The following is a 15,710-nucleotide window of genomic DNA, read 5'->3' as shown; positions in this document are numbered from 1 at the left end:
ACCCACTCACATGCTTACATCCCCATCACAGACCCTCAAAACCACTATCACATCGAGTCACAAACCCACACACCCACTCACATAGCGATTCACTCACTCACACACCCACTTACACACCCACACAACCACTCACACACTCATATAGACATTCACACACCTAGTATCAGACCCACAAACCCACTCACACACACACACTCAGATCCACACTGTCACTAACACATGTACTCACACACCCATTTACACAACCACCCATACCCATACAGCCACTCACACACCTGCTCACAAACCCACAGCATGGGGTTGGATGGATGAGGGTGCCAGGCCCTGCAACCAACCACCCCCAGCAGGGCCAAACAATGTGTGTAGCGTGGGTTTGGCAGAATGCAGGGGTTGGCCACAGGGCAATCTGCAGAGGAAGTGTTGGCAGCCATCTTGGGACTGCACTTCAGCCGAGTCCCAAATAAATGTTTAAAAAAAAGAAAAGGTGCCAGGGTACGTTTACCCTGAGCTCCTAGCCTTGGCCATGGACACCGCCAGGGCTAAAAAGCATTTTTTATTTTAGAGCTATGAAAAATCTGCTGATTCTTCTGAGAAATGTTTTTCTTAAAAGGGCAGTCTCCTGCCCTTTTCTTTCTTTTGGCCCCTGGGTGGGCGAGGTCCCGGGGGCACCGGGGGATTGAAATATGAGGAGCATGCATGGGGCCCCCCTCCAAGGGCTTAGCCCCAGGGACCACCGCCTCCCCGGAGCGATTATGTAGAAATGTGTAGGGGCCACGTGGCCCTGCTGTGTCCTGGGGCCTCCTCCACAGCCTCAGGGGCTCCCACGCAGCCCCAGGGACTGCCACTTCCCTTGAGCAGTTCGAATTAAAGAAGGGGGGCATGTGGGCCCCCACAGCTCCAGGGAATACCACCTCCCCAGGGCTAACTGAAACATTGGAGGAGGTGGCCGGGCAGGCCCCCTCATGGAGCCAATAATGGCCCTAGGGACTGCCACCCCTCAGGTCTAATGCCTATGTCCTGCTCTGAGTTGGCAGTAGCTTTGACATTTCCCGTCAAGCCAGAGCAAACACTTCACTTCCACTTACATTGACAGCTCTCACCTGCTGGAAGCGGAGGTTTCATCTCCTTTCCTACTCGCAGAGATGGGTGCAAAAGCAATGCCAGCTCCTGCAGGAGGCAGGGAGCCGACTGGGACCGCAGGGATCTTGAGGCTCCCCCACAGTACCCATCATACACACTGGGTGGACAGGGCACCAAGACCAAGGTGCCATGGCCAGGCCATGGGTTGGGGATTCCGGGGCTGAAATCTGTCCGGGGAGACCCACTTAGAGACTCACACACCCACTCACAGACCAACTCACACATCCACGCACAGACCCACTCAGAGACTCACACACCCACAGACCAACTCAAAGCTTCACGCACCCATTCACAGACTCATGCACCCACGCACAGACCCACTCAGACACTCATGAATCCACTCACCGACCCACTTAGAGACTCACGCACCCACTCATAGACCTTCTCAGACACTCACGCACCCACTCAGATACTCAGACACTTACTCACAGACCTGCACAGACACTCAAACACCTGCTAACAGAGACACTCTCACACCCACTGCCACACCCAGAGACACCCTCTCACACCAACTCTTACACCAAGACATACACTCTCACACTCACTCACTCTCACACCCACCTAGACCCTCTCACATCGCTCTCATGCCCAGAGAGACACACTCACACCCAGAGACACCCTCTCACACCTATTCTCATGCTCAGACAGACAGGCCCCGCGGCTAACTCCTGCCGTGCACAGGCAGAGGCAGTGCGCAATGCATGTTTGGGTGGTTAGGGGGGTAGGTAGCAGGGCTAGCTACATGCCAGGCTCTGTGGCCATCCCCGCTAAACCTGGCCGAAGGCCAGGCCCTGCGGCCAAACCCCAGTGGTTGGATTAACGTATAGTAATGAAAATAATTTTACGTTTAAAAAAACATAGAAATACATTGGAAAAAAACAAAGTTTACAGAGACGTTATAGTTAGGAAATAGAATTAAAAAATAGAAATTTTCTTAAAAAACAAATGTTACAGGAACGTTATACTTAGGTTCTGAATTTACTCGCACAAACCCTGAGAAATTCAGCAGTTATAGTTAGAGTTATTTCAAGTAACTATAACACACGGCATAAGGTAACTATAACTCATGCCCTCGTCATGCACTGCTAATTACCCTAGATATCATCAAACAGATGCCAACTTTTATAACATCAATAAAAATATCAGTGAAACATCATCAGTCAAATTATTGAAGAAAAAACTGTGCATGGCACAGCCATGCACAGTTATAGCTATAGTTATGTGTATACTTACATGTTTGGCAAATGCTAAATGTATGCTACACATGACACTGGCTGAACATTCTGCTGGCAAAAAGGCAGCTACCATAGCCTTTTTTTTGGTAATATACTTGGTTAACACTACACATGTTGAATAAAAAATTTGAATAATCAGGCTTGTCAGCAGACTTTAGAAGACTTTGTTATGAACATGAACTATGTGATGGATTGAATGCTTGGATTAATCTCAGCCACTTGCAGTTGCTCTGAGTCTTCCTCTCACCTGATGGACTGGGATGCAGCCCGGAGCGATTGTCAGTGACTGAGGTTAATGTGGGGATTTCATCCATCACTTTATTGTTGTTGCTGTTGATGCCCTAAGGGCAGCAGGTATGCCAGGATGTGGGACCTGTGTTCACTGTGCCACTGGACCCAAGTTGTACCTGGCTTATAAGCCTAAAAAGGGCAAAACCAGCCCTGGTTTGCATGTGTTCCAGTTCGTGGAGGACCTACCCTGGAATTTCAGGCTGGACTTTTCCAATTGGAGCAGTGTCAAGACAGCTTGGTATATGGCTAGGTCCAAACGGACCTGGTGGGCAAGAACAGATGGGCTGGGATGCTACCCGAGTGATTGCCAGTGGCTGCGATTAATTTAAGCGTTCCATTCATCACCTTGTTGTTGTTGTTCTAAACATCTGCATCATCTGCTCATTAGCCACTGCTTATAGGAAGAACTGCTTTACAGTCTATGCAGAGCAGGTGTATCTACAGCTGCACATGCTACGAATGGAAAATGTTGATTACTGTGTAATAATCTCTCTGTACCTTGTTGTGCTGTCTATATGTATGTGCCTACCCATCTTCCCTGAAGCAAGCTAAGATCAACTATGTTGACACTTACAAAACACAAAGTACTTGATTTCTGACTTATGTCACTATACTCCACCAATATCACTCATCTTCTGAGGAAAAAATAATGAGGAGGAGTTCTGTTCCTGGCTCATTGTGGGCTTGTGGTGGATTCACAAGGCCAGATTTATTATTATTTGAGACACCTTGCTGTGCTGCTTCAAATGGAGATATTTACTATCATATTTACTACATATTTACTAAAATATGGTACATTTCTCCTCTCTCCCTGTGCTGGCGCAGGCAGTGCAACGTTACACCAACACAGGTATCCTTGCACCATGGTGTAAGGGTGCCTGTGTTGCAGGCAGAATTGTTTTGTGCAGGAAGGGGAACCTTCCTGGACTAAAATAGTCCTCAGTGGCTATTTCCTCTAAGTATGCTGCAGAATGCTAAACACCTTGAAAGAGACCAAACGAGAAATAAATATATTTCTCCTTATTGCACCTCTTTTGAGAAAGCATGGTATTTTTAGGTTTACCTGTCTTGGTAAATTTAGGAATGTGCGGAAATACATAGGTGGATGTTTGGGAATACTCATTCTCTCCCCATGTACCGTCTTCCTGGCACAGAGTAATGAAAGACAACTACCTGTGCTGCCTTTCGCTACTCCAGATTTACCCAGCAATGCTGGGCCCTGGACATGGCGTGACACAAGGGCAACAAATCTGGCCCTTAGTTGAAACTTGTAAACACCTGCGCCCATCACTAAATGGCACAGCATGTGAATGTACAGCACTACAAGCTACAAACAGATGGTTACATGTTAATTAATAGATTCCTTTTTGCATGGCATGTTTCCTTGAATGTGGTTATAGCCTGGAATTTCAGCATTAGACTATTGTTATGAATGTGTGAGTGTGGGTTTACTAGTATAGTTGCTCTAAATAACGTGTTATTGCCCCCCCCTTTATTTCCCTTGTCATGGCATAAATATGCATAAATATGCATTACACCCTGGTAATAGATTAGGTCAGAGTGTCAATTGATAGTACATTTTTGTTTTATTAAAAACTCTGACATCTTCTGACAAATCTGCATGAAATCCTGAGAGCTAACATTGGAAACTACCTCTTTATCTTACATCCCCTTCTTCTAAACATGTTTTCTTCTTTATGTAACTGCATGGATATTGGTATGCTAGGCCTTGCCTGCATACACCAAGGGGCATTCTTATGATAGGCTTGCACTGCTGTTGCTTCACTTTTAGTGATGCATTGGTGGCGCAAACCTCTCAACCAAATTTATGAGGCCACGTAAAGTCAGGTTGTGTGGCTTTGAATTGCCTCATAGATATGGAGTAGGATAAGGCAGTGCAATTCACTGCGTTTCCTTACTCTGCACCAGGGAGGTGTTCCATGGGGGTTATGGTGGGTTTTCCCATGCAACACCCATGGATTTTGATACATCTTCAAATTTAAAAGAGCCTGTAAACCTCAGGATGCGGCAAAACCTTACACCACTGCAGGTGAGGTGCAATGAGGAGAAATATCTTCATTTCTTCTTGTTTTTTTCCTCTTTCTATGTGTGCTGCATTCTGTAGCACACATAAAAACAAGAAAAAGCCTCCAGGGACTGGTTTTGTGCAGAAAGGTACCCCTTCCAGCACAGAAATAATCCTGCTGACAACGCAGACACCCTTGCACCGTGGTGGAAAGTTGTCTGCGTTGGCCCTAGGCAACGAAAACAGCACCAGCACAGTTGGAAGGGATAGGAATGCGACTTATTGCATATATACAGCACAGTCCTATGTTTTCCTTTTGATGCAGGGCAGTGCAGCAAGATGACTTGCTGCACTGCCCTGCACCAAAACTTTGTAAATTTGGCCCCAAGTGCCTGACAAATTTAGAACATATTTGTGTGTGAGGAGGGACCCTGATCATGACTCAAGAGAGGCAAGAATAATGGCCCCTTTGCACTCTCTGCAGTAGTTATGATACTCTGTACATCTGCATATGTACTATTTATAGTATATTTTAGAGAGGGTCAGGGACTAATGTATGTTTTCCCAATCAACACAATATCATAGCTTTCATTCCTCTGCCTTCCCTATGCTCAAATGTAAAATAGGCATGGACGGCTTAATAAAATGCCTGTTATCCTCCAAACTATCCTGGTATTCTCACCCTACAACACCATACATTTTTGGTGTACAGGTATACAGTAGAAAGTATATGTAGTTTTAGGTGATCTTTCCATGCTAGCACTGACATCTTTCATTTCAGTGCAGCAAATGTGTGGCTTTGTTTTCTCTGTCATGTGGGATATGAACCTATGAATTCCCTTTTCATTTCTCTTTTTTGGAGCCTGTGTCACTCCTGTCACCTCCTTTCTGCTTCACTCATTCATCGTGCCCTATGTCAACCTTCACTCCCTTCCACCGAACTCCCATCTTCCTCTCCACTGCCCACCCCTTCTTTTTCCATGGACTGACCTCATATATGACTAGTACCACAAGGCCTTTACTTCCCTTTGCATTTCCTGAGCATGTCTCTATCTGTTTTGCAGGTATATTTCCCTTTTTGGCCTTGACCCCAGTCTTAAAGTCTCTCTACACCCCACCTGCCTCTGAAAGACCTTATTTTTAATCTCCTTTTTGCTATGTTGCCTCTCCCTAATTGATCCCATCTCTTGGTAATGCAGATTTCCCCTGGGTAGTCATGTGGTAGAGTATATAGTAAGTATGCGTTTGATAGATCTGGCTTGTCATGGAGGTATCACTTACTTGATGCTCGTACAACTCAATAATGATTTCACCTGCCATCCTAACCCAGACCAAAATATCCTTGGTGTTTTGACAATTCACCCTATCATAAACATGTCTGGAATGATGCTTGCCCTTGTCTTTACAGCCATCTCATTTGAAAGCTCACTTGACTTCCTACCTGCCCTCCCAGTTCAAAGCATAGACTGTGCCCCCCCACACATTTCAAAGCATAACCATTTCCTGCCATCTGCTGACCTCCCTTACTTAGAAAATACTGATGTCATAAGAGTTCAAATCCTAATCTTCACCTCCTTTCTTGTTTACCCATTAAAACAGGCAAGAGAGGCATGCCTGCCTTTGGATTGATGGTGTTGCTGCTGAAAGTGTTTGCGTTAAGTTACTGGCCAGGTTTGCAGACAGGGCTAAAAAGATTACAAACAACATTTGTTGGAAGGACAAGATTCCCTCCCATTTAGCGGAAGAATATTCATCTTTGAGCTGACTAGATTTTACCTAACATACAACTCCAAGTAGTATCTCAACTACTTTTGCATTGGTCAAATTAGAAATCAGCTTTTATGTTGTATAGAGAAAATGTACTGACCTTTAATTTTTGTTATATTTTACAAATGAAATTGTGCTTTATACCTGCTTTGCTATTTTGGAATCTTATAAAGGACCTAACAGAAAATCCTCACTCTGTGTTGTTAGTCAGCAATGTTCCAGAGAGCATTAAACATAGCAAGATGAGTGGTGTATGTGTTAGGGCAATGCTCCTTCAGTGATAAGCCAATCATATCACATCTGCTTTTACGCATGTGTATTTGTAAGAACAATCACAGCATGGTTATCATGCGGATTACTAGGCAAGGGTTGTATATCATTAAGAATCTATTAAAACAATGGACTGTACTCACCAACCATATTTTCAGTCAATTTGAGACACATTTATTTAATGCACCTTTGTAAAATTGTGGAGAATGTAAAAAGATAATGTACAGACTTTTAGTTTTTTTCCGATAAACTACAGGTGTCTGTCAATAACGAAGAAGGGACAACAGAGAAAATGTTATTGCCAGAGGAATCAGCTAAACAAGATACTTCATCATTTCAGGAAATTATTAAGGCTGGAATAGAAACAATTCATTGGGGAGACTCCATCACAACTAAACTCAAGTTTTCCATTGACAAACCGGAAAATAAGGATATTTTAGTCAATGAGGAGATATCAGCTGGTCCCGAAATCGTCACTGATGGTCAAGATAAATTTCCTGGACAAAAGTCTAAGGTATTCTTAGAGTATAATGAATGGTCCCATTGTTAAATAGTGTAATACATTGTGTACAAAATAATGTAACACAAGCATGCATAATCATAGTATTGCAAGTCATAAAGGAGGTGGACGACTAGAATAGTACCTTTAGAATTTCTAAAAACTGTAAGATAATTATGTTATATTGTTAGTAGGGTTTGACTTAATGGTATTCCTTGTGATACAGAAGTTATGCTCTTCAGACTCCCAATGATATCTTATGCCAACATTTCCTTATACTCTCATCCAAAACACATTGCACTCCTCCCACCAAAATCCGGCATGCATTATTTCCTTCTCAATTTAACCTATACCAGTGGCCATGACAGCACTCTGGCTCCCCAAATAAAAATCTATTTTGATTTTGAGGAAATCAAAACACCTGTATTTTGAAAACATACATGTATCCTACTGGATTTTCTGTTTGTTTTGCCCATATCTAAAATGGATGCCTAATCCGTGGGGGTCAAATGTTTAAGGGTGGGTGGCAATGAGGACTACTGAGACTAGTGGAGGCAACTTATCCTTACTGTGTTCACCAGTGGAGGCCTGTGCAATCAGAGGGAGGTGGGGAAAGGCGCAAGAACCCAGGCAACTTTTAGCAACTTTATAAAACAAAATTGTTGGTAGTGAGCTTGGGATCACAGCCTGGATCTAGGTTTTTCTACAGCATTAGTTATTTCAATATATAGAAAAAAACAATGAATTTTTCAACTTTCCTTGACACACTGTCTTTCATTTATGAATGTAGGAAGTATTCCCTAACTCTTTGTGACTTTGGAAACATTGCAGATCCATGTTAGTGAGAAACTGGAAAAATCTGGGATTTTACCATCAGAGGAATCGGATAAATATGACACTCCTTCAGAAGTTCAGGGAATGATTGAGTCTAATACAGACACACTTACACAGGATGAATTGGACCAGATACCTGTGCTATCCATAAAGTCAAAACCTGAAACTTCTCATGAAGAACCTAAAGTGAAGGATTTTGCGGTGGAACAGATGTCAGCAGCTAAAACAGTGTTTGATGCTCAAGAAAAAATGCCCAGTAGAATTGTTGAGGTAATTTGTTGTGCAAAGTTTCACTAATTGTACTTAATCATGGTGTGACAAGTCATTGAGGAGTTTTTTGACTGATTTGTGCATGTTTTCAAAAGATTGTAGAGCTCTAAGGGATTCCTATATTTGTCTTATTTTTATTATATAGACAGTAGACTATTTTAAGCTGCTACAATCCAGTCATTGTCCCCTGAACCACGTTTGTTATGCCATCCCTTTCCATCCAACTTTTCCATTCAGAACATGCACACACTGCTACCCCGAGTTCAAGCATACCTGGTTTACACATTTCCACCCCTCAAATATGCTATTTATTTCCTTCCCTCTTTCCCCTCTCCACATACTCACTTCTCTTTCCCATGCCCCTTCAGTGGCCTTCCCCTACAAATAGTCATCCTTTTGCACTCCACTTCTATCTGATCCTGCTTTCCCTCTCTACTTCCACATTCTTTCTGAGTCCTTCATCCTCAGTTATCCTTCTCAGCTATCCATCTCAGTGTCCTCCTCTCAGCTTCATGTTTTGAGGTTCTTCTACTGTTTTCTGCTCTTTGCTCTTTTATTGGTATGCAGTATCCTGAAGTATATTGGCATATGCTCTGCATGAGCTTAGTCTTAGCCAAAAAGAAGGCATTCATTTAATCCAAGATATTTCCTGCCACCCAAGAATGGACCCTAAAACAAAACAGACATGCTATGGTGTTCCTGTTACTGCTGACAGAGTGCCTGCCATGCTGCCCATCATTGGCTTCCTAGTCTAAATTTAAAATGCAACTAGCTGACATACTGCCACCAGAAACAGAATTTAAAATTTAGGAGGTAAACATACAGTTTTTGGTAGTATCTTTACCTGCTGCAGAGTCTTTACACATAAAAAGATAGGCCAATCCTATCTTTTTATGTGCTTAGACTGCACAGCCACAATAAAACCACTAGTAAAATACATTCGTGAATACCAAACAATCGTAAACTCACACAAAAGTGTACGTTTACGATTGCGAATGAGGCCCAATGTCTCTAGCACTCGCTATCCATCTAAAGCAGCACACCAATTCAACACATATCTAGCTTCCAGACTTTGTACCTTTTACTCCAATGTGAGGACAACCTAAAATCTGGATGCCCTCCAACATTTCCACTCAATTCACATCATAGTTCATGCCCAAATATTCCACACACCTAATTTACTGTTTCCTCCTGCACTGTTCCATTACTTCAAAAGTCTTCTTAGTTTGTCATTATCCCAAAAACCTGTACATTCAAAACAAAGCTCTGCCTCGCAGCCTTCGACTGCCGCCCTTCAATTCCCAGTGGGGCTGGGGCGATGAATGTATCCTATCTGCCAATGTAGGCTTGTAAGGGCCACTAAACTATCTTGCAGTAGATTATTGTGTTAGTTGGTGGTTTGATCATGATTGTGAAGCAGCCAAGATCTATTAATAGGAGATGATGTAATAGAATGCTACCTCAGATAGCTGTTACCATGGGTAGAAGAGGGGGTCAAAGATCCTGCATTCACCAACAAAGTGTAAGCCAAAGTGCTAATAACTAAGAGACTTTCAGGTACTTGCATTTATGTATATAAAGGGTGTTGGTTGTTGTGACCTATATGAGGAGCAGAGAGGCATATGATGGAGTTTTGTTTTGGAGTATTTGAGAGATGTTCTAATCACATCACAGGGATTATGTAACAGGGCAGTAAGTACGTAAATGAGAAATTAGGAAGGAAGACACAGGACAAAGTTCTAACAAGGCATCACGGAACCATTTGAAGGTGTGTTGTTTGAGCAGTAGTTCATTGTTTGGCTTCATGTATGAGAAGGTGACATACATGAGGGCCAGAGATGTTCCTCAGTAATGAGACAGTGAGAAGTATGCACTCTTAAATGGAGCAGCTAGCTGGTCTGGGGTTGGTAGACTGTGTGGAGCATTGTGGAGGAGGATATATGTGTGTGTGTGTGTGTGTGTGTGTGTGCTAGGGTGCTGGATGAGGCAAGAAATGAGGTCCAATTATGGTGGAGCTAGTGAGTAGAGGGGCATGAGAGGGCAAAATGTTTTCTAGTACATACCCACTGATTAACCATTGAACTGGCAGTGAGGCAGCGAGTTAATGTGTGCAATGGTTCTCCTCACTGATGAATACTCGTTGTGAGCAGGTCAAGGTTATGGCAACAGTCATCTTCAGAGCTGTTGAAAAGGACTGATGTTTGTGAAGGCTCCTGATGCAGAAAGGGAGGGAGTACAATAGCTTTGCTGCATTGAGAGACAATTTTAAGCCTTCACGCAATTATCAGTTATGCTTCAGGATTTTACTAATGCATTTTCCATGTTGTGTCACACTTATCTAGTATTCTCTGTAAATGAAAACTAAATTGTAATAACAAAATGTTGTGCACAACATTTCTTTAAAACATAACTGTTAAATCTGCAGGTGCCAACTATTCAGAAAGAGGAACCTTTAGAGAAGATTTCACATTCTGAGAAAGTACATGTAAAAGATATTTCTGCATCAGTTGCAGAAATGGCTACGATTGAGTTAGAAACAAATAAACTGGGAGATATGAGTGGGAGCATTGATCAGCAAAAGAAGCCAAAAAGTGGACTTCCCCGCAAAGTTGCAAAGAAGAAGAAGATGCCTACAGTGAGCAAGTTGAAACAAGCTGAACAGATGCTTAATGATCAAGAGAAAATACCTGAAGGAAACGTTGTGGTATGCTTGACCATTAACACATAATACAACAAAATATCATTGTTGGTATAAACCTAAAATAATTGAACTATAAAAAAGTATATTGAAAATCATCAGAACATGTTTGTAAATATCTTCGAATGCGTCAAATGACATTATTGTATTGTACGAAGAAACAGTGGTACAAGGGTGCCTGTCTTCCATGCAGGACTGTTTTTGTGCAGGAAGGGGCATCTTCCTGCACAAAAACAGTCCTAGGAGGCATATTCCTCCATCTGTGTGTGCTGCAGAATCCATGGATGTTACATGGGAACACCCACCGCAACTCCTATGTAACGTCATGGCAGAGTAGGGCAATGTAGTGATTTGCGCTGTGTTGCGCTACTACAGATGTATGTGTCCACGCAAAGTAATATACCCCGTGGCCTGCTATCTCACCTCTTTTAAAAATTAATTGGTGCCCTACTACCTTCCACTCAATGTATAAAACATGCTTCATGGCCTGCTACCACTCAACTCAGCTGAATAGATCCCCAGTGTTATTTTTATTTTTTTTGGGATTAGTTTGTAACAACTGTAAATTGAACTAGACAAAATGAGGCTCATTCAGTCATATAATGTAGTACAGTTAAATGGTGCTATAGACTTTGTAGCAAAGACTAGATCACACAATAGTTCCACTACATTAAATATATATTTTCATGTGTGTATCAGGGAAAAACTCTTGCTCTGTAAATCTCCTCCTCTATATGTGAACTGTGGTCCATACGTCTGAACCATTCTGCAGGGGTGGACACTATCTGAGCACAAGTAACACCATAGGTCACATTTGGCTATCAGGAATTCCGTGCACATCAGGAAGTGTGTTCCACTGGGACCCCTAGTCTTCTATTATTGCATACTTCTTTTTGTATGGGAGAGCTGAATGGGGAACCCTGCAACCTTAGCAAGAGAATCCTCAACTGACGTCAATACCTTTGAATTACTGTACATGCCCTTATAGTATAAAGGAAGTCTCCTGCATGTATTTAACACCTACCACAGACTGGAATGGATCCTGTACATATTCCACAGCGTCTTCAGTCTGTTTTATAATCTGTGTAGACAACTGGTTTGAATGAGATATAGTCTAGCTAAAATCACAAGTTCCTGGGGTGCAAGCTTGACCTCTCACCACTTATCCTCTTCAGTTGACCCTGATCACACTCCCAGTGAGATTCTAACTCCTCAAAGCATCCTAGAGCATTCACCACCAAAGTGTAATAGAAGGTTAACATGCTCCATTTTCCCAATGGTTATTGGTCCCAGCTTCCTGACTTCCCATGACACTACTAAGGGAATCCCAACAGATAACGGCCACAGAGTTTGGGGATTAGGTAGATTTGGGAAATGGTTTCACAGTAGTCTACGTTGCAGAGGAAACATAATTTGTTAAAGGAAAGCACCTTTGCTTAACAGGTGAGAGTTCACATGATGGGCATGACTGTACAGTGGGAATGAAATTCATGTGACTTTTTACACTTATCAATGCAACTGAACTGAAAAAATAGGGTTGGCACTACAAGCATTCTACTGACAACTACACTAAGATAGTTATTATCTTCACTGATAACATTATCAGTGTATTATTACGAAAACATGCAGATATGTGGTTATTACTGTGATCACAGATAGCCAATAACGATCAGACACCAGACTTGCCCAAAATGTATACATATAACATCCCAGTACTTACTGGGAGTGCTCAGTGAAGTCTAAAGAGAAAGTTACAAATAAGACTTGGGGGGACAGTACAGGTAGTTCTTTACTAATATAGGTAGAAGGTTACATTCATTGTTAGGCGTCCAGCATACTAATAGATGAATCAATTTCCAAAGTCATGACTCACAATAACTATTTCCTAAGAACATAGGTTGAAAACCTAACTTTATGATAGCGTGACATTGAGGCGATAAATAATCCCTTGCAAAGTTGTCTGGGATAATCATACAGTAAATTCCAAGAAACAAGATTCCATATAAAAGGTGGAGAGAGAAGGGGTGGGGGTATGGGAGAAGGAGAGGAGGTGATAAGTTTGATTCCAGTAACCATGTTGACCATTTAGGGTGGACAATAGGCGCAGAATAACAGATTCTAGGTGCCCTATGAATGAGTGAAGAGAGTGACCGTAAAAGACAAGTTAGCATTTAGGTTGGTAATCTTAAAGGTTAAGTAAAAAGTGATTGTGGTGGCTCTTATGCCACTTTGAACACCATGGCCCCCTTCAGGATGCCCCTGGAGCAATTATGTGCCTGAATAAAATACACATGATCTCAGAGCTGCATCATGAGGACGTGTGTCCTTCATCAATAAAATACAGCTTTACAGCCATACGGATTGACAACATAATGTTTGTGATAAGGGTCGGATTAAATCGTCCCATATATGTGAGCACTTGATCATGAACTTTATATATATTTTGATCTCAAGAGGTAACTTTCTGTTCTTTAATCAACCATTCACCTAAATCAGGAATGATGGGTTTCCTCCAGTGCCCCATAATAAGTATCTAGGTTTCTGTCGGAGCCACCACCACCCGCCATTTTATGCGATTTAACAGGCCAGTTATCTCAGAAATGTAATGCAACGGGGATTGATGTAAAGATGAGTTTGATCTTCAGATCACTGACCTCATTCATGTATAAATAATGTTTTTGAACACCTGGAACAGCTCCAGTAAATCTGTTTGCAACAAGAAATCAAGAAATGCCTCAATTACTCATCCAGGTACTCACACCAGAAGTCCAAGGTGAGCACTTGATAACTTTTTGCACAATATTTTCATACAGGTTTCTCATCATACTTCTCATTCCACAAGTGCACAATACGCTCTGATGGTCTTCACAGATGAGAAGACTTATTTCACAGACATGGGCCAAAGAAACATAAGCCTCACATTTCATGTATATATCTGAGGCAGTACATTAAAAATCGTCGATAAGTCATAATCTCCCAAGGAAATGTGCATTCTGCTTGTAGTATGTGCCAGAACCTGATACCAATATTCCAGGGTTTTGCATCACACTCAAACCCCGAGATCACTCAATTAGTAGCTAGCTCATGATATTCTACAGATGGTAATTTACAATTGGCGCATAGATGTAAGAGTTTAAATATGCTAAGTAGTCAGTGTGCGAAATAACATAGCATACTTATTAAAGTTAAGAAATGACAGCTTGACATTTATCTCCTTTGTGTTACTTTTCAATGTACTGGTTGCATAAAGTAACAGTTAAGGCTACACATATGTACTAGCTCTGCCAGTAAATCAACATTTTATAGAAGGCCTTAAAAGACTGATTCCACCTACATGGGATATAAATGTACTTCAACAACAATGTCCTGTCCGTATGAATTTATGTCTAAAAGTTCTGTAAAGGAATTGACCTTGAAGGTTGCATTCTTAGTTGGTATTACTCACCTCTCACTGGCTAGTAAGCATGGCACATGGGTTTTGTACAATGACACATTTCATACAGGTACAGAAGGGTGGGTTGCTTTTAGCACTACTGCCAAGGTTTTTACATAAAGGGGGTCATTCTGACCCTGGCGGCCGGTGACCGCCAGGGTCACCGACCACGGGAGCACCGCCAACAGGCTGGCGGTGCTCCCTCGAGCATTCTGACGGCGGCGGTTCAGCCGCGGTCAGAAACGGAAAGTCGGCGGTCTCCCGCCGACTTTCCGCTGCTCGGGTGAATCCTCCATGGCTGCGGAGCGCGCTCCGCAGCCATGGGGATTCTGACACCCCCTACTGCCATCCTGTTCCTGGCGGGTCTCCCGCCAGGAACAGGATGGCGGTACGGGGTGCCGCGGGGCCCCTGGGGGCCCCTGCAGTGCCCATGCCCATGGCATGGGCACTGCAGGGGCCCCCGTAAGAGGGCCCCACTGTGTATTTCAGTGTCTGCAAAGCAGACACTGAAATACGCAACGGGTGCAACTGCACCCGTCGCACCTTCCCACTACGCCGGCTCCATTCGGAGCCGGCGTCCTCGTGGGAAGGTAGATTTGCCCTGGGCTGGCGGGCGGCCTTTTGGCGGCCGCCCGCCAGCCCAGGGCAAATCTCAAAATACCCTCAGCGGTCTTGTGACCGCGGAGCGGTATTTTGACGGGGGAACATTGGCGGGCGGCCTCCACCGCCCGCCAATGTTAGAATGACCCCCAAAGTGTTGTGCAATTTACATGAAATTAGACAATTGATTTGCCTCAATTGTCACCAGTTCTCACCTACCAGCTGAGACGCCACTTTATAAATTCATATTTTTTTTGTATATGAACATGACTAAGGAGCAGACATTTTTAACATCCCTTTGTCACTTTTGGACAACAAGGCTAAGGTATTGATGTCACAAAGACCACGTTGAATGGATTTTGAGATGTTTTCAACTTTTTTATACATTTAGAGGATGATTTTGAATTTTGTTAGATGGATACCATGTCACAAATGTGGTGTGGAGTAACCGATCTACCAAAATCTAAATCAGGTCCATGATTATCTTTGAACGGTTAAACCAAGTGTACATTGAGGCTGCATGGAAACATGCCTAATGTACAAACTAAACTAAAGCAATAGAGTAAATTCCTCGCCTTGCCATCTTATAGAAAAACATACCTGTTGTCCTTTTATCCCTTCTGCCACCACTGCAAAAGCAAAGCTAC

The 15,710-nt window shown here is 42.8% G+C and overlaps 1 protein-coding gene across 9 annotated transcripts in view; it reads left to right on the top strand.

Moving 5' to 3' along the window:
- SYNE2 (spectrin repeat containing nuclear envelope protein 2) overlaps positions 1-15,710 on the top strand; it is a 1,823,309-nt gene that overhangs the window by 675,487 nt on the left and 1,132,112 nt on the right. For 8 of the 9 annotated variants that reach the window (XM_069207355.1, XM_069207362.1, XM_069207359.1 and 5 more), the window contains exons 62-64: positions 6,986-7,243; positions 8,060-8,332; positions 10,758-11,036. In XM_069207355.1, coding sequence (XP_069063456.1) covers positions 6,986-7,243; positions 8,060-8,332; positions 10,758-11,036 — 810 coding nt within the window. The remainder of the gene's footprint in view (positions 1-6,985; positions 7,244-8,059; positions 8,333-10,757; positions 11,037-15,710) is intronic. The other variant, XM_069207357.1, reaches the window with a different exon arrangement.

This window comes from Pleurodeles waltl, chromosome 9 (genome assembly GCF_031143425.1).
Source record: "Pleurodeles waltl isolate 20211129_DDA chromosome 9, aPleWal1.hap1.20221129, whole genome shotgun sequence".
NCBI classification, from domain to species: domain Eukaryota; kingdom Metazoa; phylum Chordata; class Amphibia; order Caudata; family Salamandridae; genus Pleurodeles; species Pleurodeles waltl.
This window is presented reverse-complemented; position numbering and strand designations above follow the sequence as displayed.